General features: G+C 40.0%; 1 protein-coding gene across 1 annotated transcript; it reads right to left on the bottom strand.

Annotated features, from left to right (window-relative positions):
• Nucleotides 1-610: 610 nt before the first annotated feature.
• On the bottom strand, nucleotides 611-25,947 carry tbc1d9 (TBC1 domain family member 9). The gene is made up of 21 exons (XM_022770084.1): nucleotides 25,284-25,947; nucleotides 18,274-18,384; nucleotides 15,928-16,046; nucleotides 14,972-15,200; nucleotides 13,571-13,832; nucleotides 12,740-12,947; nucleotides 11,257-11,463; nucleotides 10,928-11,092; nucleotides 10,342-10,492; nucleotides 7,809-8,023; nucleotides 7,589-7,706; nucleotides 7,073-7,358; nucleotides 6,763-6,892; nucleotides 6,281-6,379; nucleotides 5,915-5,983; nucleotides 5,355-5,595; nucleotides 5,085-5,150; nucleotides 4,658-4,744; nucleotides 3,294-3,362; nucleotides 2,696-2,799; nucleotides 611-2,594 (listed from the first exon to the last, which is right to left on the bottom strand). The coding sequence occupies exons 1-21, from the start codon at nucleotides 25,402-25,404 to the stop codon at nucleotides 1,782-1,784; spliced, it is 3,870 nt and encodes a 1,289-aa protein (XP_022625805.1). The 5' UTR covers nucleotides 25,405-25,947; the 3' UTR covers nucleotides 611-1,781.
• Nucleotides 25,948-27,002: the final 1,055 nt, after the last annotated feature.

Below are 27,002 nucleotides of genomic sequence, written 5' to 3'. Positions count from 1 at the left end.
ATATAAGCAAGCAGATAGATGTGGAGAAATGTTAAACTACTGTACAGTAGTTGTATTTCATAAGCTGTTTGTTCATGTGTTTCATATAAAATCTTAATCTGAAATGTAACTACTAATTTAAATGTCAAATACATGTATTTGAGAAAAAAAGTACAATATTTCCCTCTGAAATGCAGTGGATTATAATTATAAAGTAACATGAGGTAGAAATAGTCAAGTACAAGTATGTCAAAATTGTATCTGAGTACAGTACTTGAGTAAACATACTAGATTCACACTAGACAGCTAAGCTCTACCTCCAAAAGCTGTGAATCCAGGTATATTTGATTAATTCTCAGGCTAGAATCTAAATCTAAACAATAAGCATAAAATACAAACTGTGATTTAGTTTTAATTAAATAACAGACAGTTTAAAACTAGCCGAAAAAGTACAAATGATTATGCTAGTTTCTGTAAAATCATATTTCATTGTGGCTAAAACGCATGTCTTTAAGAAATGGGGATTGGTAGCCTAAATGATTTTCCACCAGATGGCAGCAACGCTCTGCTCCGCCCTTGTTTATAGTGGCACTGAATCTGATAAGGTCAATAAATAAGGCCTGAGGCAATGGACTGTGCAGCATTGAATCAATCAAACTGTAAATTTAATTAGATGGAGTGATACACAATGCATCAGAGTCCAGAGTGATAACACCTGGACATATTTAAAATAAAACATATTCACAAAAATTTGTAAACAGCAAAGTAAAAAAAAAAAAAAAAAAAAAAATTTACAGAGCAAAACGGTAAAAACATGTTTTTAAAAAAAAAAAAGAAAAAAGGAAAAGGGGGAACATTTTAGTTAGGAGTGAAGACGACAGTCGTTAGGCAAAAGGCAAGCGAACACATGTTAGTGGATCACATTATTGTAAACATAAAGAAAAGTGCAGCCTCTTCATTCAACAGCATTTTCTTAGTGTAATCATCTTCACTTAGAACACATACCTTCCTATGGGATTTTTGACAAAATTGTGGTCGTGTCATTTTTTGTGCTGTTTCCATCATCGTTATAATTATTAGAAAATAAACTAGAGCAATTATAGCGAACATTATTTTGGGAAGTGAATATCCAGGAAGTCGTAGGTACGTGTGTGAAAAAGAGAACAGTTTCTACCAAAGTGACACATTGCATTAAAGTGATGTGGAGCTGAAGAGAGCTTACACGATAACACATGAAAATTCACTCTATGATTGAATTTTCACAGCTTTGTTTTGTATTTTTCCATACTGTCATTAAAATGAGAGAAAAAAAAGTCTTGATTAGCAGCAAATGGAATCATAAAGTAAGGGAGCAATAGTTTGACCAGATATAATGTTAGGTGATCGTACGTACTGTAGACTATCAACATCCCAGTTTAGACCTGGACTGTATCTGTGGACATTTACAGCTACATAGCCTAAGAGTACTAGAGATTACATAGATAACACCTATGCATAATGTCTTATAAAGTACAGCTACTACATGTACACACTGATTTCATCTGAGCAAACCTTAATATCAACGTCCTGTTCCCTCTTAGCTGGACAGAATCTAGTGATTGTTATAATAAAAGTCTTTCACATCTGGTAAAATACATTGCTAAGAGCAATTTTTGGTCACATTCATTCAACTATCATACACATACATTTTACTTTTACCTTCATTCTCTAAAACTCACCGAGACATTTTTATACCACCGACTGATAATCATGTTTCCCTTTTAAAACAGCAAAAGTCTTTGTGTGAAATCTCCTGTGAGACTTCAGCCAGATAATGAGATCTCATAGTCACTTGTTGAAAGCAGGGGGCGCCCAACTTTACGCACATTCTTGGCATTAGTTATACGAGCTGCTACCTCCACTGGCTTCTCAAAATAATGCACCAGAGCCTGCTCGGTGAGCACAGAGGCCAGGAACTGCTCAAACGTGATGGCCCAGTCTTTGTCAATGCTAGTGCTGTGAGGCAGCCCTCTGTCGAGGGGACCACCGCCATGAGGCTGGTTATTTCTTTCACCGTTGCCACCGTTCTCACTGCGCACAAGCACCGTGTCGTCTGCAATGTCCTCACACTGCAGCTTTTCATCCAGCTCATGGGAGCCCGCGCTGAGCACCGAGTAAGATGACATTGACGTGTCATCTTTGGTTTCATCATCCGAGATGAGCATGGCAGAGGATGTGCCAGTGTCTTTGGGGGACGAGTCCTCCAGCTTGATGTCTTGCATAGGTGGCAGCTGCTCGTTCCCTTCGTCCCCTTTCCCCTCCTCACAGGGGCTCGGCTTGTTCTCCAGACCTGCATGGACAAAAGCGTCTCCCTGGTCCCCCTGCTGGAACACGTCATCAGACCCAGACTCCTGGGTGCTTTTGGGATCTGTGGTGTCTCTCATACAAATGCTTGGCTCTGATTTACCCTCCATGTTGTGGTCCTTCCTACTAGAGGAGGATGAGAAGAGCTTTCCGACCTCTCCCATTTCCAGCAGCAAACTGGTGACTGTGGCTGTGGCATGATAGAGCTCCTGTTCTGCAACATCCTCACTGAACATGCTGTAGAGGGTCTTACAAAGCTCGATGAACTGGCTCTGAAGGAAAGAGGATAACGTCAGGTATACTCTTCTCTTGAACACTGAGTTTCTTAGACACATACTGTATGTTCGATTCAGTAGAGAGGGTGAGATCTCACCTGATTCAGCCTGGGGAGGTCTTTTGTGTTTTCCAGTTTGGGTTTGGTCTCCTGGTTCCACAGTTTCAGGTAATGGCGGTAATCAGGAGTGTTCAGTTTCTTCACTGTAATATGTAAAAAGAATGTGTTATGTATTTTAGTCACAAGGTTAAATGATGTTCTATTTTTTTTTTTTATATAAAAACAGCATAACAGTGCCACCAGTGTCTGCCTGTGTCTTGGCAGCAATTAAAGAAATGATCTATTATATAATATAATTATATAAATGTCATACAAATAATTCTAAGACTGAAACATATTTTTTTTCCTTTTCAATGGTGAATAGAAATCTTGGCCTGTTTTTCAAAATAAGTACTTTGCTATAAGATGATAGCATAATATTATTATCATTATTATCATTATCATTATTAATACTATAATGGGAATATACTGTATACATATACTGTATACTTTGATGGATGATAAGAGCATACAGCTACATTCAGTTATGTTCAGTCAGCATTTATCAATTAGCTTAAATATCTAGTTGCTCATCTTAAGTGAGCAGGACTGTATCGTCTATTGTATTGTAGAGCTGTACATACTTTTTGTTTCTTACCTTTTTCAGTCTTAAATGTAACTCTGACAAAACCATCATCCTTCTCACTTCTGCACTTTGAGTCATGACCTAAGGGAAGACGGAGGGTGACCGAGATCAACATCTGTTCAATCAATATGCACATTTTCTGTAAAAAGATTGTTTCGATTATAAATTTCTATATCATGAAGAAAAGCAGATTATACTGCATATATACACAAATTACATACTTCATACATACTTAAGGTTTTTGATCATACACTATACACAGGCTCCTGTTCCAATTCTATGGTTTACCGCCCAACGTAATATATCAAACTATCATCAGTCCCTCCTAATGTTAATGAAATACATGCATAGGAAAACTACCACTCTGTCTCTGGGATCACATTTGATCACTGCACAGGTTTAATTATCTAAAACAGCAGCTGTCAGATCAACAAGGGCGTTTGAAGCCGTTTCTCTCTCCTCTGCATATTCAACACAGGATCCTCCTGCAGGCCCCTGCCTCACATACATAATTTAACTTGTGTTGTTATTGTGCTTGTGCTTTCATGACTGTCAGTGCGCACAATACAGGCTGCATGCAATGTCTGTGGTTTCAAGGTTAATACAACCACACTTTCCCCCTGCAAATCACATATCGTGCCCACAACCACAACAACAGATTACAGTCATGCAAACCTTGTCAGGACAATCTCAAGTCCTCTACACTGTGAATGTCAACGTTTGCCTTCCACACAGGCAAAAACTGCGCTAACAAACAAGTGGACATGTGGCAGTGGTCAAGTAAGAGTAGAGAATAAAAACAGTGTGTGATGAGAAAACCAAGGATGAGTTCCCTCAAACATATTGAAACTGTGCAGTGTGAGATGTAATTGTGATATTCTACTCCTGAGAATGACCTAAATAAAATACAGTAGTTGATGTCAAATGTATGCAGACTTCTGTTGTTAATGAGGTGAAATCTTTTCTGCAAAATAATTTATGTGATAATTTGTCACGAACCCCCTCCACCTTTTTTTTTTTTTTTTTTAGATTTGTTACTCACATGTATGTATCTATCTATCTGTAAACTAGGATCAGGTTATTGGATGGGGTGTGTGTGTGTGTATGTGTGTGTGTGTGTGTTGTGTGTGTGTGTGTGTGTGTGTGTGTGTGTGTGTGTGTGTGTGTGTGTGTGTGTGTGTGTGTGTGTGTGTGTGTGTGGGGTACGATGGTTATGAAATGTCGCCATGACAAGTAGAGGGGTTGAAGAATTCGGGTATATGGTTTTATTACATAATTGTGCTTCACCTCCACAGTGTGTATATGAAAAGGATGTTAATACAAATTTGATCACCACAACAAAAGGGGAAAAAAAGAAGTTTATCTTAGGTCCTTACCGACTGACGTTTCTGAAATAATTTCCTCAAAGAAGTACTGAGTGGCTTCAAAGGCAGAGTCAGGCTCCTCCTGTTCATGAGTGATTTCTAGGAGAAAAGAATATTCACCTCGGATTATAAAAACATAATGTGAACAATTACCAAAGACCTGAGGTTAAGACCTGACACAGTGAATAGTTGAAGGTTTTAATTTTTGTCAGTTCTCTCATAAAAAACATGCTGACAAAGGGAGACCTGAGAAAGTTATTTACCCAGTGACGTGAGACAAGGAGCACAAAGCGTAGCATTTTCTCTCTCACCGAAACTTTCCATTGAGTCACCTCTTTTCTGTTCAGCTAATAATCCTGCCCCACTGAAACGAAACACTTTCTGTGGTTCCCTAAAGATGACCCTCCAAGGTCACTGAACTGCATCGATGCGCACTCACCGGGTAAAACGTGCATCTTGTAGAGGAGCTTCAGCTTCTCGGTTAGGTCCCCGTGACACAAAACGCCTACAACATAACAACAAGCTTTAGAGACTGAACATATCTGAACTGTTTCCAAATGTGATTCATCATCTTAAATTAAAGTCATCACAGTGTAAAACACCCATTTGTCAACTGTACAGTCAGTACGTTATGAGCCATTACTTCCAAAGAACATTCCCAAGGACACACACACACACACACACACACACACAATCTTTGTGGACTTACCCAGGCCGCTGATGAACTCCCTGAAGTTGATGAGGGCATCTCCGTTTTGGTCAAGGAGACGGAAGAAGCGCACGGCCAGAGGGTCTGAGTGGGCTCCGTTGGCCCAGGGGAACAGCAGGTTGAACAGACCCTTAAACTGCTCCATGTCGATGCGGTACTGCTCCAGGTAGGGCAGGCTGGGGTCATGACGCTCTGTGGGGTTGCTGCTGCCGCCCCAGTAGCAGCTGGTCAGGTGCTCCGCCTGCAGAGAGGAGGAGAGGGTTAAAACTGAATGAGACTGAATGTGAAAATGAAAAAAAGAGCTATAAAAGAACACAAGCTGCTTCTTGCTGAGTTTGAATTAAAAGATCAATGGGGCTTGACTAGTAAACAACAACTATTAGCATAGTCACATTCTGTCATGTTTGTGAAGTACAAAAGAGGCTTTGACAGTGTGTCTGGAAAACAATTTCACTCTTGACTAATCTGAATCATTATGAACACTGTGCCAGATGGACGAACACAAAAAGGTGAAAAGGTTCTTTTAGTCCCACAACATAAATATGTGAACTATACCTCACCTTGAAGAGCACGTAGAGCTCCTCCAGCTCATCAATACTGAAGGCGGTCTCTGTTACAATAGTTCTGACCTGTGACAAAATAGAATTACATGAAGTAAAAATACAAGACATTAGAAAATAACATTAAGTGTAAAGAGCAGAGTAACCAATAATGACCTGAATGTGGTTCTTTTTGCTTCTAAGTTCAAATCTAATTTGACCTGCAGAACTAAGAGACTTACAGAGTTGGCGTGTTGCCTGTTTACTGTTCTGCTATTTGCACGACAGAGTTGAGCAAGAGTATTCCAGAAAATGCAACTGAAACTGACTGACTGACTGACTGACTGACTGACTAATTCCAGTATTTATACATTTATACGTCCTTACCACGTTGCGTTTAGTTGTATCTTCGATGGTTTGGATGACCCTCAGTCTCTGTTTGAAACGCATCTGTTCAATCACATCTGCACGGATCGAGCCAAATTTCTGACGTGAAAGGAGAAGTAGAAACGGAGACATGGATCAGTCTAACTCTGCTGTAACTGAAAGACCGTTAACAAAGTGGAAATAATGAGGACGGCTGGAGACAACAGTACGATTGTGAGGCTCTGAGACAGCTGGGTTTGTCAATGAGATACAAGTTAAATTAAATTAAATTCAAGTTCAAATCATATAAACTGAAACCATACTGCACTTCATCCAAAGCTCTAACATCACAGCTTCCTTGAGAAACAAATGTTCAACAAATGAACAGATGAATGAAGAAACAAACAAAGAGTCACACACTCATAATCATAAAACTGTCTTTAACAATTCCAACTAACATGTTGAACTAAATATGACATTTGTACAGCATCAGTGTTAAATACCTCGTAGGAGCTGCGGACCAGTTTGAAGATGTCAACCTCTGGATGCGGCTCTCCATTGTCTGTTAGTAAGGAGTGCAGGTGGGGGATGGGAGGTAAAGTGCTGTCTTTATTGGTCACACTGTCCAAGTACCTGCAGCACACAAACAATTAGCCAGAGAAGAGGCAGTATAGTACCAAAATTATCAAAACATCTGTTGAGATCGCGGAAGAAATGATCTCATAAATGGTGAAATAGTTTTAGGGTGTTAAGTTACAGGAGGAATATCCTAGACTTGACAAACCAAATAAAGCGCCCTCTGCCTCTCCTTACCTGCCCAGTACGGTCATAGCTTCGCCGTCGTCCTTGCAGCCCAGCAGCTGGTGGATGTTGGCGTGCAGCACAGAGAGCGCCAACTGAAAGATGACCTTGATGCCATCATAGAAGAAGCAGTCCACCACCACCACTGCACTCTCGAACGGCATGACAGACAGGAAGAGGGTGAGGAACCAGGAGAGAGAAATTGTGGAGATGACCCCGAGGTCCTGCATGCAGTCGTACAGCTGTGGGACGTACTCCCGCGCGAGTTCCTCGAACACGCCCTGATCGACTAGGGCTCCTGGGGAAGAGGGGTAGATGTTAATGTCTCAGTGAGAATAAAACTTTTTTTTTTCCAGGACCACCCTGGGCCAAGAAGGCAGCATAAAGAGGGCGTTATGAAAATAAATACTATAAAAGCGAAAACACTACACAAAAGACAAATACATGTATTTAAATGTAACAGAACCATACATTTGAATGTGAATCAAACAAACGCACATGAATACAGAAGAAAACGCAAATACTGACCGACAACTCGAGTGTTGTAGTAGTCGGGGAGCATCCTCTCACAGAGCGCCACGAGCAGCCAAAAAGCCTCCTCTTCTTTGGCGTAGAGCAGCAGCACAGATGTCACAATGTTCATGGCCTGTGGAGTTGAGGTAAAGAGAAGAACAAAAATATCAAGTATTGTCAAGCGCTGGCAGGTTTCTGCCAGCTCATGTGGAAACGCAAACAACGGAGCGTGTACCTGACAGTATCCAATGTTGGGATTTCTGAATGCATAGGCGGTAAGGACCCTGCGGAGAGCAGCGATGCCCATCTCATTCTGAAAGGCCGGGTGCTCGGGCAGAGAGCGGTGCAGGTCCCTCTCGATCTCCTCTGTTGCCAGGTTGTACTTGCCCATCGACTTCTCCACCAGGTCTTCGTAGTATCCAGGGTGAGTGGCCATCTCGTTGATTGCCCCTGTGAAAAAACACATGAGAATTAAAAGGTTGAAAGTAGATTCTGCGTAAAATCTCCTCCAAAACCCACAAAATCTATGGTAACAATGTCTGTGATGAGGTCCATTACAGGCAAAGGTTTGATTGAATATTTAAACCACCAAGTATAAGATAAGATAAACTTTATTGTTCTCAGGCAAAAGGAAATTCAAGTGTCACAGCAGCTGAAGTACAAGAACAAACAAAAAGGCAATAAACACTTTATGGCATATTCCAAAAGGTTACATAACCATCATAGCATCTAAACTGTGATACAATAGTTTCTGTATCTCACGTCAGTTAAGTTGCACATTTCTTAATGGTTTGTTTTCTGCCTTGAATGGATGCTTGTTTCACGGTGTGATAAAATACGAAACCAATCAATTCAAACACAAAACCTTAAACTGATTCGATCTAACTTTTAGTTTTATTATTATTTTACTGTGTATTTTGAAATGTATGAGTCAGTGTAGACACTCCACCTCCCTAAACAGTTGCCTTTACAATCCTTATTGTCACATTAATGTCTTCTAAATCCATTCATCGGAGCTCTGACTTTGAGCTTACTTTAAAACTATTAAGTTTGTATCTTAAAATAATAAGTGTTACAAAGGTAAAAAAAAAAAAGCAAAATAACTGTAAACATACCATAGACAGTAGTAAATGGGCTGTAACTTGAATTACACTGGTATTTGGTTTTCAAATGCCTTAGAGGTCTGTGTGCAGGTTTAGCAGGTTATCAGAGGCTCTGCAGAGTAACAACCTGCAGCTGACCTTTTTACATTAGTCTCTGCTCCAGGTTTTACTGAGCACAGTTATCCACACACATATAGTACACGTGCTTATTGGAGCACGCTCCAGTACAGAAGCTCACCAAACTAGTTTTTACACCCTTTGCGCTGACAGGAGACACCAATTAGGCAACACCTGAAAGTCGTAAATTGCTTTGTAAATATATTTCCTATTAGAGATGGCCTCGTTTTCAGAAGACGCAGGTGAGTGTGTCAACACAATGCAGCTATGACAACAAGCAGAGAGAGCCAGACGTGGGTCACAGGAGAGCGGGAGGAGCTGCTTGTAACCCGGCTCTGCTCAGGTGAGGATGAGTAAAAGCTGCTGCTGGTGCGTAACACATGACTGTGCTTGTAAACGGGGAAGTGTGGAGCCTGTGCATACCTGAATATGTAGCATGTTGTAACAGAGTGAAAGCCACCGGTGCTTTGAATAGTTGACATACATTTTCCATTCAGCTAATGTTCAAGCAGTGATGGAACATGATGCATTTATATGTACATATATTAGCATGAGCTGATTCACACAGAGGACCAAGTGAGTTCATTTACTTTTGCTTCATGAAAATCTTCAAACCTCATTTCTTCTGGATAATCAAAATAAATTCTGTCATGTCAGCAGGATCATTACAGACTTCTCTGTTTATGTTAGAGCATGCCCAGATTTTCTCTGAGCATTTACACTTGTGACATTATTGTGCACATGGAAATGTGCCCTGATATAACTGACTGAACACAACCTTTTGTAGTTGTTTTCAAAAACTTTGTGCATAGACACCCTGTATATTAATGTTTGAAGTTAAGTATAATAACTATAATAAAATTACATTGCAAATAAACTGCATCGTATAGATCTTTGGGGTACCGTCTTGAAATCTTCTCTTGGCTCCTAACCTGGGTGCTGTCACCCTCTAAAAGAGTCACTAAAATATGAGGCAGGCACAGATGATTGTAGGTGTAAGAAGGTTTTTTTTTTCGGACTCTTCTCTAATTTCTTGCATTTTCTTGTGAAATACTGCATACTGTGGGACCTCAGAAGTCTAAAAATAGTTGAATCTGACAAGAGCCATTTGCAGATCTTGCCTGAGGGCGACCTAGACTCAAGCCAGCGTTTGAAAAACAATTTCACTCTTGAATAATCCAAATCGTTAGCAACACTGTGCCATTAATAAAGTGGTGAATATGTCTTTATCATGTGTTTTATACAGTCCTACACAAGAAGAGCTTATATTGGAGGAAATAATACATGTAACTACACATTTCTGAGCTATATTTCTGAGTATTCCAGTTGCACACTGGTTGTTCGTGCATCGCACATTTGTCAACAGGACATCTGTAGATAAATTACACCTGCAGAAAATTTGTATCATGTGATCAAGTGTAAGCGGCAGAAAGCAGGGTGTGGTCTCACTCGGTACAATGCATCACTGAATCAAATGCAGTACTGTATGCTCAGAGTGTGCTGAGCCCATGTTTGTTAGAGGCCTCCCCTCCCTGAACATTTCCTCACCAGAGAAAAGCAGCCAGAGCTCCCCTCTCATGCTCTCAGGAATCCCCTTGAGGACCAGCTCCTTCGTCTTCTCAGTGCGGTACATACACACTCCCTGTCCGTACTCGGTAAAGTGGTTCTTCCACGCCTGCTCCTTCATGAACTCCTTCGCCTGAGCAAAGGGGGGAAAAAATTTCATGAGAGGCTGTAACTCAAGTACAATTACAGTAACCAGCAGTTTGGACTTAAATCACTGACATGCAGTTTCAATATTTCATTTTTGCACACTCCACAAAGCATGAATACTGTAATATTCTATAATACAGAGTCAAAGTCCCATTGAATTGAGGATTACAAGAGGTACAGGGTTAAGTCTTTAAGTCTTACAGAAAAATACATCTTTCCAAGTTGCTGCTAACAGCAATTCAAGGTCAAGAAAAAAAAGTCCATCTTAATAATTCATTATCCAAGACTAGGAATAGCTTTAACGGAAACAGAATCTATTATCAGAACAGAGTAGTATTAGATAAGGCATTACTCCGGCTGTGCCATACTTAACAAAATTAAATGCTTTTGATTGTATTTGACAAAGTGTAATTGAACTCACCAGCTTGGGGTTGAACTCCTCAGGCGAACGCCGGCGGTACATGGTCATGAGGGCTTGTGTAGCTGTGGGCACACTGCTGTCATTGAGGTTAAATGTTCGCTCACCCTCTGAACCCAGACTGTGCTGTGGGCTGCTGGAAAGCAGGGATCCTTGCTGGGAGTACACCTGGAGGGGACACATGGCATCAAGTTATTTCTGACTGAAACTGATATAGTCTATATATATATATACGTATATATATATATATATATATATTTATGTATAATATACAAAACTACATATATTAGATATAAAATAATAAACAATAAAATGTAGGTTTCCTTTCCTACCTCATCATCTGAGCTGTTAAGGCTGCCAGTAAGTTCCCTCTCCAGGCAGATCTTGGAGGTGGTCTGCTGCAGAAAGTCAGAGATCCTCTGCACAAGGAAGTCTCTGTCCTTCAGGTTTGCAAATAGAAAGGTCATGCGGTTCTTGGTACTGATGGAGAGTGGGCTGGGCAGCACGTTGGAGCTGTCTGCTTTCTCCACAATGGTCACCTGGAAGACGTCAGGGAACATTCACAATCTCATTCGCCATGAAATAAACAATGACAAGCAGCCATAACCATGGAAACCGAATGTGTCTGTAATAAGATAATAGGACTGTATAATAGGTGTTGGTTGTTGTTGCTGTTTATAAGTTCCAATATCATACTCACTAAGTGAAGATTGACAAATAACTAAATAAAAGAGGAAACTAATATGGTGTGCGAGCCACACTTTTCCCCTGACACTTAATGAAATGACTCAATTCCTTCACAAAATTAACATAATGTGCCTGAAGTTACAAAACATAATAATACTAGACCAAATGATAAAATAATGTTGGCTAGGTTAGCATATTTGGTTATTATTTAACTCATGCTAAACTGGATGAATATTGCTAACTGAAACACTGTCCATGTACCTGTGCATATACAAATGTGATCAGATGGCACTGCTGATGTTTCCTACTAATCTTTTTACTATTCTCACATTACAGTTTATAATAGCAATAACATTACTGTACCATTTTCTAATACTGTAAGAGCCCATTTATAAAAGGGTTTATAACCTGAAATTATTGGCTTTATTACTCATTTACAAATGCTTTATAAATCAGTTTAAGCCATTATTAAGAACAACATTTGTGTTGCCAGGTTGTGGAAAATCTTCCTCCACCATGACACTTTTGTCCTTTTCTCTTTTTAGCAATCTTATTCATTAGGAAGACCTTTTGAAAACTTACCTTCTGGAGGAGGACTTTCCACTACCGGGCAACCCAGAATTTGTTGGTATATCTTATAACTTATCTGTAAAGAATTATTAAAGGATTTATTGACCTAAAGTCATTAATTACCACTTAAAAAGCCTTTATATAAATGGTGTCTTATCAGAAAGTGGTACTGACTTTTAAGTTTTAACGGTTCAACATGATTTAGAAAATCTCTAATATGAAACTATTTAATTTAAAAACGAGAATTGAGGAGGAACTTCGCAATGAATTTTCAAATAGCTGGCGCAACACAAAGCAACCAAAAATGGATGAATGTGATGCAGCATGACAGGCAATGCTGCATTGTGTGTGTTTATGGGTGTGTGTCTCTCTTTCTAGAGCAGATAGGCAGTGTCAACCCCCTACCACACAACACTATCAAACACATTCACGTCTTCATGATTTACTTCAGCTACTAGTGACTGACTGCTGTTTTGATAACAGTGCTGCAAGTAAAATACTTTTTCCAAAAGCAAAATGCCAATAAACAAAGAGACATATTTAAAAAGGCTGACTCACCTCACGCAGGGGGATGATGAGACTACACAGCGTCTCTTCCTTGCTGGTGAAGCAGATGTAGTTGGTGGAAACAAACATCTGTCCCAGGATGTGCATCTTGTTAAAGGGGGTCCACAAGGTGCAGTCTGTGTGTCCGTCCAGTTTTTCATCTTTGGGCAGACGGAAGAGTGCCCGGTAACGTTCACTCTTCGCTCTTGCATCCAGATCCCTAAAAGGACGCAGAGTCCTATTAGATGACTTTTGTAAATATATAACGTCACAGCTCGAGGCTGAAATAGTCGCAGTCATAGATGCATTAACATCGTTATAATGGTTAGAAGGCAAAAAGGTGATATCTCAAAAATGAATTTACATTACTTTACTGCAATGTAAGACCTGACCAGTACAGTTAAATTACAGTTCAGTAGACACAGTAGTTTCATTTCCTGATGTTATACAATTTGGATGAATCTACACAGACATTTCATTGTCTGTGTAGATATAATGAAGCCTTACAAGAGAAAAAACATCCCAAAGCAGCAAATTGATGAGTATAAAAAAAACCTGCAGTGAAATAAAGTCATGCTTACATGCTTGAGGTCATTGAGATCTCACAGACATCTACTAGAGTTCAAAAATACAACACCCTTTTATTTCCTCACACATAGGTGTTATACAACTTATGCAACACAGTTTTAGATTATTACCCTCCGTCCTGAAGAATCTGGATAACCAACTACTTTACCAACCATAACACATTAATGTTCAATCAATAAATGTCGTAAACATGTATAAACTGCATTTATTATTGATGAACATAAGTGTTCCTGCTCTGCATCAGTCCGTCCTTACCTCTTGAGTGCCGACACTTTCTTGGGTGACTTCTTCTTGAGCTTGGGCAGTGAGCGGTCCTGTTCGAAGCCTTTGTTGTCCAGGAGCTGACGCATGGCGATGTTGGCCAGCTGCTCGGCCAGTTTGAACGTCTCGTTGATGTTGAGGAAGACAGAGAAGACGTGCTCGTTGGTGCGGGTGCTCACCTTAATCACATCAGGCAGCAGGAGGGTGGCGCTCTTCTCCAGCTGGGTCATATCTGCCCAACGCACCACCAGTTTGGCTGATAGAGAAAGAGAGAGACATTAAGATTGATATATCAGTATACATTAAAAAGAGAAGATCAATGCACTCAGATAGCCCTCAGGATATGGCTGAAGACTTGCAAAAGGCTTCACCTTAAGAAGCATACAAGAATATGGATGGTGTACGATGCAGTTTAGGCCCTCTGGTTCTGATATGCGGCTCAGGGATACAGTAAAGAGAGGTGTAATGGACTACTGGACTATAATATATAATCATAGTCTTGAGTACATACAGTTTTCTACAGATATCCCTTTAATAAACACTTGGAGGACAGTCAACTTTTCAATCTATTTGAAGTAATTATTAATATAGGCATACAGACAAAACAACAAACTAATATGACAATATACAACAGAAACTCAAAATCCAAGAATTAAACTAATGATCCGAAAGAAAGAAGAGACAAGCAGACCTATAGATGACAATATTTGGGCAAGACAGACTAAGAGGAGTTCTGCTTGAGAAGCATAATCTAATATTTTGTGACTTCATACCTGAATTTTATTATTTAAAAAATATTTCTCAGACACAAAATCAGTGCTGGTTGGTGGCGGCTCTGTGGCTCTGTGCCTGATAATCTTCATATTTTAACTTTTAATCTTATCCTAGTGGCAGGATTGCCAAAGAGATAATGAAAATGTTGGCAGCAGGTTTGTTGTCATGGTTCTTTGTACATTGGTTTACGTGGGTTTGAGTAATGAGATTTAGGATTGATAAATGTTTAATGTATTTTGTTTTAAGTTCAAGTTTGTGCTCAAAACTCATAAGTTTGTCAGTTTTACGTGGCTGCAAGACAATTTTCAAGTTAAAGTTAAGGTTCAAATCCCGATAAACTTGAGAAATATGATGAATGCCTGCAGATCCTTTACCTTAATGCCTGATAGGAGTGATAAATAAAATACTGGGGGGAAAATACCAAACAATCAACCATATACACTGTATGTGCTTATAAGATCTAACCTATCTTATATATCATTTCCTGTGCAATTATTGTATGAAACCACCCATTTGCATTGGAAATATTAATAAAAGCAAATATCAGCATAGGTAATGTATAAAGATAAGGATAGACATATAAAATGTTTCCTGTGGATATAAAAATGGTCAACATCCAACCTTCTTTTCCCAGTAAGTAGGAGTAGAAGCAGAGGTGGTTGATGCTGAGGTAGAGCCATCCCTGCCGGGGCACCTTGCCCTTCCAGTAGCTGCAGGAATAATAGTTGACCAGCTTCTCCTCCTCTGGCATCCCAAACAGCTTACGAAACTTGGCGCTGGCCTCTTTGAACTTGTCTGTGTCGTCATCCTCTTTGACATCGTGGTTCTTGTTGTACTCTGCGATGATGCCCTGCAGCGAGATGCAAAGCAAAAGAATGACGTAATGAGCGGAGACGTGAAAAATAGGGATTGTTAAGTAAGAAGCATCAGATCAGGCATGGGCTCGTACAGTTTAGAGTACTTCATATGCTCTGATAAACCAGCAGTTATTTGGCAAAACAGGAGTAGATCTGAATTGTTTAAAGATACAGATCAGCTGCTCGAGGGTTTTTGGATGCCGATGTTTAATATATGTGGAACAGTTCTTAAACCTGACCCTCTGAAGGCCATTTTCAGTGTGGTCCAGAAATTAAAGATCCAAGCTGCAGCTGTGGCCTTCTCTGCACTGCTTGCTTGACAAACTATTGTCTTCACAAAAAAAAAAAAAAGACCACCATCCTCTCATAAATGCTTGCTGGAGGATGTTATGGCACACATTAAACTCAGCTAAAAGCTAAGCTAAAGCATACCACTGAAACTTTTATACGACTGGGCAACAAGCTGACTGACTATTAATCATCTGCCTGGGTGATGGATGATGTATTTATGTTTATTTACTGTATAATACTTGTTCTCCTCTGTGTGTTTACCTGGCAATAATGGACATAGATGTCTGTTGGATTGAAATGTGACTCTGTTAAATTAAATTTGTTAGAAGCTCTCAGTACAGAGGGAAGATAGTTGATCTGCCTTCAGTTTGTTTTTTGTACAATAATTACTTGGAGAACTTGAAGTCCAAACATTAAAGTTTTAGTTACCTGGACCTTTCCTTTGACAAAGGTGGTAATATCGTTCTCGTTCTCAAAGATGGAGAGTGTCTGCAGCAGGTTATGCTCCAGCCACTCCCAGTGCTCTGTGATCTCTTTCCGGGAGGTTCCTGCAGAGGAGGGAGGAGGGGAAGTCAGAGCACTCAGGCAGTGAGTTCACAGTAGGAGCACGGAGGTCTAATGTTTCAGAAACGATGACTATTGTGCCATGACACCACAAGTCACTTAATGCAACAACAAATGGAATATTCAAATATTGTTATATTAAAACCCTTGAATTGTGACAAGCAGATTAAACCTGAAACAATTAGTCAATTAGTAGACAGACAGAAAACTGATCAGCAACAATTTTGATGATTGATTTTTCGTTTAAGTCATTTTTTAAGCAAATAAATGCCAACAAGTCACTGGTTTCAGCTTCTCAAAAGGTGAATATTTATTGGTATTTGTTTTCTATGATAGCAAATTGAATATCTTTGGAATTTAAGCTTTTGATCAGAGAAAATAAGCAATATGAAGACGGCAGATTTCCCTATTTTCTGACATGTGAAGGCCAGATAAATGATCAATTAAGCGAGAGAATCATTGGCAGAATTAGTTGCAACCTTATAGCAGAACAACAGAGTGAGCTGGGAGTTCCTCTTTAGCTGCAGGACAGCACCAAGGTTCAAGCTAATGATGACAAAAGGATCACTTCAAGTCGTATGTCAAGAACAAAGAGTAAAATGAAATGCATATCTTCTGTTTTATGTTTGCACAGCAAATCTACGATGACCATCTTGCTACTGTCAGTAGGGCTAAAATAGATTTTTTTGTGGCCATAGGAGAAATTCATTGCCATAATGGCTGCCATTGTGGACCATTATCCCTCAACAGTGCTGCAAACAGCCCTTCAGTGAGTGTACATACACTGCATTAGCCACGTCTGCCAGACTGCTTCACTCTCCTGCTATCTCTGGGTTGCAGAATTAAGAACCGGGAGGGGTGGGGAGAGAGGCGAAGAGGGGAGCCAATGCCATTTCAAAGCCAGGCTAGTCTTTAGCAGGCCTCCATTTCAGATAGGGAACACAAATATTACTCTTTTTTATTTGTGCATTTACTAGGGGAGTGCTGAATTAAATTCATGGTTACACATATTCCCTAAAACAAATTCATATTTTCTTGTGTTTCATTAGAGTTGGTTCTTCATTCAATTAAATTACAGCAGTTTGAACCTTCCCTTTCTAATACCAGAATCTTATAAAGCCTCATACTGTTTCATTTCTTTGCAAAAAATACTCTAGTGTACCACTGTAAATGTGTAGGAGTTCATACCAAAATGTAACACAGACAAGATTGAAGCAGTACAACGGCAGAAAAGAACAAGAAACAGGCCTCCAATAATGGCTTTTTAATTTATTTATGTCTTCAAATGTGCCTCAGATTCCTCTCTTTTTAGTCTGCAGTTGAAGCAGCAGATCTGAACTGTTATTCTATTTTCAGGATGACCTAATGCAGAGCACCTGCTTAGTTATTTTTCACCTAAATGTTTTGGATAGAGCTGAAATTAGTCGATTTACTGATAAGTCAGACTGAAATGAATCAGCAACAATTCTCATAATCAGGGAATGTGAATTGGGTTGTTTTTTGTAAGCAGATATGCCCCAGACTGAATGATTCCAGCCTCTCGAATGTGATAATTGACTGGTTTTCTTTGATAGTAAACTGAATACCTCTGAGGTCTTGGACTGTATGTCTGATTAATCGATAATGGAAATAATGGTTGGGAGTGTCACAGCTTTTCCTAATAAATAGATGGGATAATTTCATATGAATGGCACAATACAAGTGATGGTAAAAAAAAGAGCGCAGCTTCCAATCAGTTTAGAGTGTACCTGCTAATTTGCATGATTTACTGCCACAGACTGTACGAAGCACTCTTACACATAAAAACTGGAGACAACAAGTAAAGGTAAACACCAGCAGATGACAAGAAATCGTACTGAAACTTCATCAAGTGATTAGCTGAAACATCACATCCACTCATGTTTGAGCAGCGCTTTCGGCACCCGTTCCCGTAATCCTGCTCTTTAAAACCACCGGGGCATGATGTAATGCTTGGCATTCAGCAGCTAACATGGGAAAAGGCAGGATGTTAGAACATCATGTGTTGTGTGGAGACTGGGGGGAGGGATGTGCAGGGGGTACAATTACAGAGGTATTATGAGCTGATAAAATCTAAAATCTAAAACCTAAAGTGGTGTAAATCAACCATTTAAATTCAAGTACACCTGAGGTTAGTGGCTTTGTTTCCTCCAAATACCTGCACTTTTGATCCAGGAGTTAAAATTCACATACCATGAGCAATGATCCAGTAAACTAAAGAGTCAGGTGTCTGGTAGAGGATCCTATATGGAGCCATTCGAGCACTTGAATCCAGGACGACATCCAAGGTCCCAACCAGCAACCCTATAAGAACCAAGAAAACTATTATTAAATTCTGAGAAGCAAACAATAGGAAACACACCAGTAAACTTCAGTCTTCAGACAGTCTTTCCACAAATGGATACAAAGAGATCTCATTGTGTTGGTCCAAAAACAACACATTAAACTTATACATTCGTTCAGCTGTGAAACAACAGCCCTTACAGACAACGACCATGTGAGAGGCATGACAAATGAAGGGCATTAACTTTCAGATGGTTTTGTTGTGCCTAAGCGAAGGGGAAACACATGAGGTCTTGTGGTTTAAGATTTGAGTGTATGAAAAACATCCTGAGACTTGAATGTCAGTGCTTTACATTAAATGCATTTGTTTATTGGTTAGACCTGTTAGGCATGAGCTGCATACAATATACATGACTCCGGGTTAGATTGCTACTGTGGTAGTGTTGTATTTGTGGACTTGATAACAAAATGTGATTTTGACATTTTAAGCCGCACAATAAACGTAGACAGACAACCACCAGCATGAAACTAAAACAGGCTGAGAAGGTGATAAACGATAAAAGTCACCAGAAAAACAAGGATGAATGGGCTAATGTAATGATGCATCTAAAGGTTTAAGAGATGTCAGCGTTTCTCAGTATAGAAAATGACGGTTGTTTGCATCGGCTACAATGAATGAGGCCATATGTAACGCAATAGAAAAACTAGTTTGTCATGCATCGGCACCAGATACATTGCAGCTTTATGTTTCAGACCAGTAACGCTTTCGAATAAATAAGTCACCCTGCATAAAGCGTTTGAGTTGTAACTAATGGACTTATTCATGGTGAGTAAATCACTTAATACTTTAAAGATCAGCTGTAACCCTTTAGTATGAACCTATTTGCTTTGCAAAGTTGTACAAAATGTCTTTGTTTTGTATTTACCCTGCTCCAGCTTTGTCTTTTGAACTTCTAATGCTCTTTAAAGGGGAACTCCCCCTCAAAGAAAGGGGGAGCAAACCACTCAGCATGAGAAAACACTTGTATAATGTCTTCTGTAGATCTGTAGGAGCTGTGTCTAGTCTGAGAAAATAATCCAGGAGATGCCATTGGAGTTATCTCAGCTTGGGCTCAGAAACCATGTTTTTTTTTTTGTTTATTTTTTTTAACGAAAGCCTTCCTTACAAACCAGAGGAGTAGAGTTTAAAGAAGTGGGTGCTACTGTCTGCATCACGGGAAATGTAGGATCCACTGTTTTTGGTGACTGGCCCATACTACAAAATTAAAAGTCAGGATATCTTGACCTCTGCTGCTCTGCTTTTGATGATTCTCTCGTTAACATCTCTCTCATGTCCCCACAAAGCGTAAATTGGCTAGCAAGTAAAAATATGCATCTAAATAATGCAAGTTTTAAAATGAATAATAATCATAATAATTATAAACTCTGCAAATGTTGTATGGGAAAGGAAAAACATTCAACAGGCTACACGCACACTGTGTTATTAACCATTACAATTGCAGATTTGGTGGGTTATAGCAAGAACCCTTTATTAATGACTATGCCGTCGGCAATATAGCAATTTTGATACTATTTTTCCAAGCAATTGTGCGACTGTTGGTAGATGTGAATATTCTCCCCTTGTTCAGAGGAGTAATACGTTCAACTGCCATGAGAGACAGGTTATTTTTGTTCAGCAGCTCATCAGGGCAAACACAGTATGAGTCACACAGAGAGAGAGAGAGATGAGGGGGAGGCGGGGGGAGAGAGAGAGAGAAGACAAGACAAGCGAGGGAAATTGAACAGTTTTCTTGTTTCTTAGTCTGAGGAAAGACAGAAATAATACGAGAAGTACATCTGTGTTACTTTGACTCACTGCCCTTCCATCATTCGGACTACAGTTAAGAGTCCTTGGCTGCCTTCTACTCTATTTCCTCATGTCAATCCCTCTCTTCCTTCACCGATATATCTTCCATTTTCCTTCTTATTTTCCTCCTTATCAGTATCTCTCAGTGCTTTAAAGCTTGAAGCCATAATTAACTGGCAGATCTGACAGATGTCAGTAATATTGACATAGTTAGATGGTGGTTCCTGGGCCAAATGTTATTGTCTTCCTGTTGTGTCAGAAGAATGTCATGGGGACTACTATGCAATCATGAATAAGCTTCAAAAATATTCACTTATACTTGTAAACCACTTCAACCTTTTCAACAGGGCTGAAGAAGTCAATTTAAAAAGGTGATCAGCTGTAGCTTATTAGAGGTTTAATAACTCTGAAACTAATGAGGTAATGCAGCCTGACAGTTTGGTTTAGTCCCTTTGTGAGACAAACAAACAACTGTTGAGTGTGGGAAGACAACTTCCTCTTTGACAAAAGAAAATCTCAAGGTTAAAAAACAGTCCCTAACCAAAAAGTGCAACAGTTGCTCACACATTGACCTCAAGGAAGGCTGTAACGTGTTACCCTGTTAGCATTTTACCCACAAAACGTAGCGATGAGGAACATAAGTGATACAGCAAATGTGAGAATCCACTGTTTTTTCTTGCAGTGTTGTGGTAAAAATTCCTGAAAATCAACTAGTTTTGACCTTAGTCGGACCTCGACGTGGGAGTTGAGGTTTGACGCAGGAAACTCGGGGGTTATGTCAAGGAAGGAGATCAGTGAAGGTGCAAGACCACTTAACATCCCACCCTTTCCCCCCTCTCAGACTGATACGAGTGAAATCCAAAACAGACAGAAGAAAAAGACAGTTTTTGTTCATGTCTTTGTATATTCAGTTGTTTTTATAGTGTTTTGACAACATTTTTATTTGTCTTTTAATATGCGACACTAACACTGGAGTGAAGGTGAACTTTGTTCTTTATATAACATAACATACAACCCCTAACATCACATGCCTGTGCAGCATCAGCTTGTCAAACCAAAGGCCATGTGACTGCTTCTTCCAACTCACACCTCTGCTTTTACACAGATAATTTCCTTCCACATGCTGAGTGTGTGGGTGCACAACCTACAAAACCAAGACAACACACAGCTGTAACGGTACTTGTTCCGTTTATTATTATCATTTCTGGGTGGCTGGAAAACTCCTCAAAGTGAGCAATCTCCTCCTAAACAGAGCAAGAGCTATAAAATCATGTGATGCCTCTCTGCTCAGAAACAGGGACACAAGCAGAGCTCCCTTTTGTTAGAGCAGAACAAATCACCTCCTCTGAAACATTGGTGTTTTTCACTCAGTGGAAGAATAGGAAGCCAAACCAACAGCTTGAGAAAAAAAAGCTACTTGTTTTCTATTGTTTATATCCTCTCTGTGCCAAAAGAAAAACAGCTTAGGGGGAGGGTTGCCGGTGTAGGATGTTTGCATTGAGCACACAAAAGAAAATCTCCCTCAGACTTAAAATCAATACTGTATCAGATAACAGAAACCTGAGACAAGCCTGGATCATCACCATCATCACGTTTCACTGATTCCGCGTATATGTTTTTCGCTGCTTTTCCACCATTTCTAGGTGTACATCTGAGTGACATAAAACACTGGTCATAAAGTGCCAGATAACTGTCTGGCCTACAAAGAACAGGGTTGCTATCTGTTTGACATGATACACTTCCAGACAAACAGTAATTAGCATATAGATTGTGAAATAGTGTGCTGTACTCTGACTCAAATCTTTGTGTAATTTCATGCTACAAGCACCAATGTGTCAAGCTGCATGACACGATGGCCTGATTCTGAGTTTATTTATATCGTCTGATGAAAACAGGTTTTGTTGTGCATTTTTCCATTTTGCTTCCTCTCTGAAAGACATTGATGACATAAGATATATGTCCCTCCAGTTGTGTGCCTGCAGTGTATAACACTCGGTTATAAGATAAGACTGTGAGTGACTGTTAGAAACTGTGAACCTATCAGGATTAAGGCTTCATGCAAATGGCATTGAACACACAGCTGAGCAGGAACATCCCATCTTGCACACCTGTATTTGCTAGTTGCCAGCTGTTAGGTAAACCAGTATTTTTATGCATCGTTCAGTGGTTCTTTCAATCTTTGTGGCCTCTGATGCACCGTCAACTCCGGACCCCTCGCCACAGGGTGCCTATGTCTGAGTTGCAGGGCAGTCTGACCAATGTGATGTGAAGTCCCTTCTTCAAATGTTTCATTTTTACTGGTTTTGGAATCATACAGAGGTTAAAATGATCCAAGCAAAGATTAAAGAAAAAAAATCATTTATTTATTTTTCTTAATTCGTATCTTGTAAAAAATTTTGTGACTCCCTTTGCAACCCCTTAGAGGATCCTGGTCCTTTGATTGGGAACCGCTGACAGTTGCATACTACTTGCAACTATGTTTTGACTGTATAATAGTCTTAACTGATACGAGCAATGTTAATGACATTCATTCATCTAACTTCTATTTATGTTGTCTTACAGGTCTTTGAGTCTTAAAGGAAAACTACAGCAGTAAGCAAGTTAAAGTATAAAGCCCTCTATAAAGTTTATAAAGATAGATGATTTGACTGGAGTTAATAATAAACTGATATAACTCTACAGAGGATATCCTGTTTGACATGGAGGTTTTGGAGGAACTAGGGATGGATGGCCAACCAGCCTTCATTCATGATTTGTTGAGAAACCAAAGAGCGGCACATCGGATCCTTCAGCCTTTCCTCACTTGACAGTTTCTCTCTGTAAGCATTTCTATAAATTCTACTCTGTCCACCTCTGCTCATGCAGCCATTGTACTGATGTTTTCCCGATGGCAGACACGCAGCTGACGATATGCAGCTATGTATGAAGCTCTGTAAGACACTCTGTCTTGGTGCTGGAAGAACTGCTTGTGGACAGTGCCAGTGTCAATGGGTGCTGAGTGCCAACTGGCACACATTACAAGTCAGCAAGATCAGCATTTACATAACAATGACATCATCCCCTAGCACCACTTAGCACACTTTGTGTTGCCATAGCAAGAACACGCCACGGGCTGAGAAAAGGCATCTGCTGGTCTAATTGTTAATTATTCATATCAAAGAGGGTCAAATGACCAACATGTTGTATGTCGAATCTGAAATTGACCAAAAACTTAATGTTTATTTTATGTCTTTATCAGTCAGAGTAGGTTTGGGTTTTAGTTCACTGGACTATTCAGAAATCCGATATTCCCACCTGGTTATTTTGTCAACAAATGGTTTCTCAATTGTGTTTTGGGAAAATAAGTAGAGAGATGAATGTATGGGGTTGCCAGATAATTACAGGGGTGAAAAACAATAGAAAATAAGATTCTGAAACACAAAAGGATGTTTTTGTTTTGTTTTTTCTAAAATTATTTTTGCTTTATCTTGTGAAATACTTAATAGTTTTATCCAGGACTCAGGAAGGAGGAAAATCACTCTTCACACACAGGAGAATAGTTGACACATGACATGCAGCCTATGATGAGGGTTTACAAATAAGCATTGCTTTGTATTATGGGGTCACAAGCAAAAAAGGTTGGGAACCACTGCACTATATCGTCTTGTACAGTCTGTCTATATTGAGGCATGAAATTGGAAGACTGCTGTGATCCACCCACTCCTGAGTCAAACTGGTCTCCTGAGGCAGAGATTTTACTCTTGTTAAAGTTAACGCTCAATGAGCAGTGACACTGACTGATAGAAAGTGAGAAATGATCAGCAGGGAACAGAAACTGAGCTGTTCAACACTGATCGATTAATGATAGAGACATAATTTTTCACTGCTATAATTTCTGATATCTGCATGTAGGCTAAAACATGTCAACAAGAATGGCTATAACTAAGGCTGGATGAGCAACTTCCGACGACAACCAGCCGAAAGCCGCAGAGTAACTGTGTTGCAATTGATCTGTGATAGTTCAAGTAAAGCCTTTACTATTTAAACTGATACCGATCTTATATGAAGCATTTTTCAAAATGTATTTGTGTGTAAACAAATTACCACACAGTGAATTTGTTGCCACCATGGGCTTACTGTACAATATGTAGAGATAGGGGGAGTAATGGAGAGTATATAGGGGCCCAGCAGTTCATTTTTGCAGACCACCCAAGGACGGTAATCAGGCCATGGCTGTTTCATTTATAAACGTAATAATAAGGACCCCAACAATCTTGTCGACTTACATTTACATGTACCAAACTATAAGTGACACTCCTTTATCTAACCTTCTCATCTGTTAAACTTGACAAAGTGCCAGACTTTGTGATGAACTGCAACCAGCTGAATTCAGGTCAAAGAATGAACCAAATTTCACAATTCTGAGAGAAAAAACCCCCCCAAAACACAGGACAGCATGCAACTGTGAATCCTGGCCAGTCATTTTCAAAACCTGTCCCTCCTCCTCCTCTTCCTGCTGCTGTTTGACCCATTTTGGATGCAATAAGCAAGAGGGAGGAGGAGAGAGAGAAGGAAGAAGGAGAATGATTCAGCATGAACAAGCAAACAGCCAATGTCGCTGGTTGGTGGTCAGATAGATTCACAGGCTCCACAGCTGCACAACTGAAACAACAGTTGCTAATGTTTGTATTGTTGTAATGGCTGAAATCTAATTTCCCTTGCAGGCAGGAATAGCCTCAGACAATTTTTTTAACCATATGACCTAAATTTCTGGAGGAATTTTGCTGCACTTTGCCTCCTAAGTGGTTTTGTTTGATGTCAACACACTTGGTCAAAGGTTGAGCCCCTTTTATTTCAGCAGACTGTAAATCAATTTGTAAAGGAAAGCCCTCTGTACTAACAGACATATTCAGGTGAAAGACCACCCGTGACAGCTGATTGGTCATGTGACCCTCCTCACATTATCAGCACACACTTCACCTGACATCTTGTGCTGACACTGAATCATCTATCAACTGTCACAGTGCAACCGATCATCACCTTTCGATCAGATGTGAACTGAATTGATCCGTTACAGTATGAACACAGGACTCACCGGCCAGTCCTCCGCCTCCATCCCCGTGGCCCTTCCGTTTCTGCAGGATGAAATATGGATTTGCTCTCTCGGTGATCCATAATGCGCCCGCCAGTAACACATCTTCGGGACTGACCCACATAATTCTCCTGTTTTTTTTTAAGGGGACATTGAACACACAGGACTGCTGTCGGCGACCATCAAACTGGTGTGGTTGTGTTCAGAAAGGATTATTAAATTACCTAAACACTGATGTGGGCCTGATATTCTCCTGAGCGATGTCTCGACACTTAAAAATATCGTCTACTGGAAGTAAGACGCGCATGCAAGTGTTGCTATAATTAAACCTGCCAGCAACGGATCGGTTAAGAGGTCCAAACAGCAAATTCTCCTGCACGCAAACCCTGTCTTGCAGCACCAGCCCCCTTGTGTGCAGCACAGGTTTTTACATAAAATCAATTTCTTCGAGGTTTCGTGGGCAGCCAGGCTCGGGGTTTGCTGCCGCACAGCGCAGCGCAGTGCTGGGATCAGCCTTTGTTGTCCATGCTCCGCTGCAGGTGCGATCCAGCCATTGTCCACGTTCGTGTTGTTTCTTCACGGAGCAGATCGCGTTATTATCAAAATGAACAGTAAATAGTCTCTAGGGTCTCCTGGGTGCGAAATCCCTCCGCGTAGTGAAGCACAAAGACGGTACCTCTGATGTTAAGCCAACAATAACGCTGCGGTCCTCTCCTCCTCCTCCTCCTCCTCCGCTGCCGAGCGTCACTGGCTGGCCATCGCGAGACGTCAACGAGCAGGAGGCGGAGACATGCGAGGAAATAATGAATGAATTAGTTAACATTTTTTTTTATTTTATTTTAACATTAATCTCGTCTTTTATAGTAAGTTAGGATGCGTCTAGTTCACAAACATGGCCGGACTTTTTGTTGATGAGCCGCCGATAACGCCCACCCACATTATGGTGGTGTCTGTAAACATGGCGTGATGGAAACATTCAGGTGCATGTTCAGGTGTATACATATATTTCTATTCTAGTCTTTCAAATCACATCAGGGCCAGATTAAGTTGCTGCAGCTGGCCATGGGACAAAAATGAGCCGAGGGCCGCTATTGACTCCCACATACACACATTTTCCCAAGTCTTTTCACCCATTCCTATGCTGGAATCCCTGGTGTAGTACATCAGTCAGTTTGTGAAAATTTAACATAAATCTGTAACAGGACAATCAATGCAAATTTATGCTGTGCAGCCATATTCAGTCCACTGCTTTATTTTAAATTCTAGTGGAAACCCTAGAGCTTCCACTGTAGAGATGGTCAATAGTCGGCATTGAATTTTTATAGGCTATGATTTTTATATATGGGACTTTATCAATTTTGCCCACTCCTACTCCAAAGATACAAAATACAGTATGTCAGGCTGAGTTTTGATGATGCAGCCATGAATCAATAAAGGGGTTTAAATATTTTACAGGATATGTAAGAAGTAAGATGTATTAACTGTATTAATGTATTAATGATTTTTCCAAAACCTCTCAGTGGGAAACTGGATATTGAGGAGCTAAGGACATGCACCATCTAAGCATAAAATCACTTAAAGTATAAAAAGGTATTAGATTGGTCTTTTTCATAGATGATACTCTCACATTTCACAAGAGTATAGCACAGGTGTGAATAACGAAATAAACGATGGCTGAATTCCAGTTAGCTGCTTTAAATTCAGGTTCTTGGTATTGTGCAT

Source organism: Seriola dumerili, unplaced genomic scaffold (assembly GCF_002260705.1).
Source record: "Seriola dumerili isolate Sdu_G_001 unplaced genomic scaffold, Sdu_1.0 BDQW01012242.1, whole genome shotgun sequence".
Classification (NCBI taxonomy): domain Eukaryota; kingdom Metazoa; phylum Chordata; class Actinopteri; order Carangiformes; family Carangidae; genus Seriola; species Seriola dumerili.
This window is presented reverse-complemented; position numbering and strand designations above follow the sequence as displayed.

Excerpts from the sequence above, each read along its gene's own strand:
- tbc1d9 (XM_022770084.1), bottom strand. The coding sequence starts at position 25,404 with ATGTGGGTCAGTCCCGAAGATGTGTTACTGGCGGGCGCATTATGGATC. Across the intron at positions 16,047-18,273 it reads TTACTGGATCATTGCTCATG|GAACCTCCCGGAAAGAGATC; the intron begins GTATGTGAATTT and ends CCTCCTCTGCAG. Across the intron at positions 5,151-5,354 it reads GGAGTTCATCAGCGGCCTGG|GCGTTTTGTGTCACGGGGAC; the intron begins GTAAGTCCACAA and ends GTTATGTTGTAG.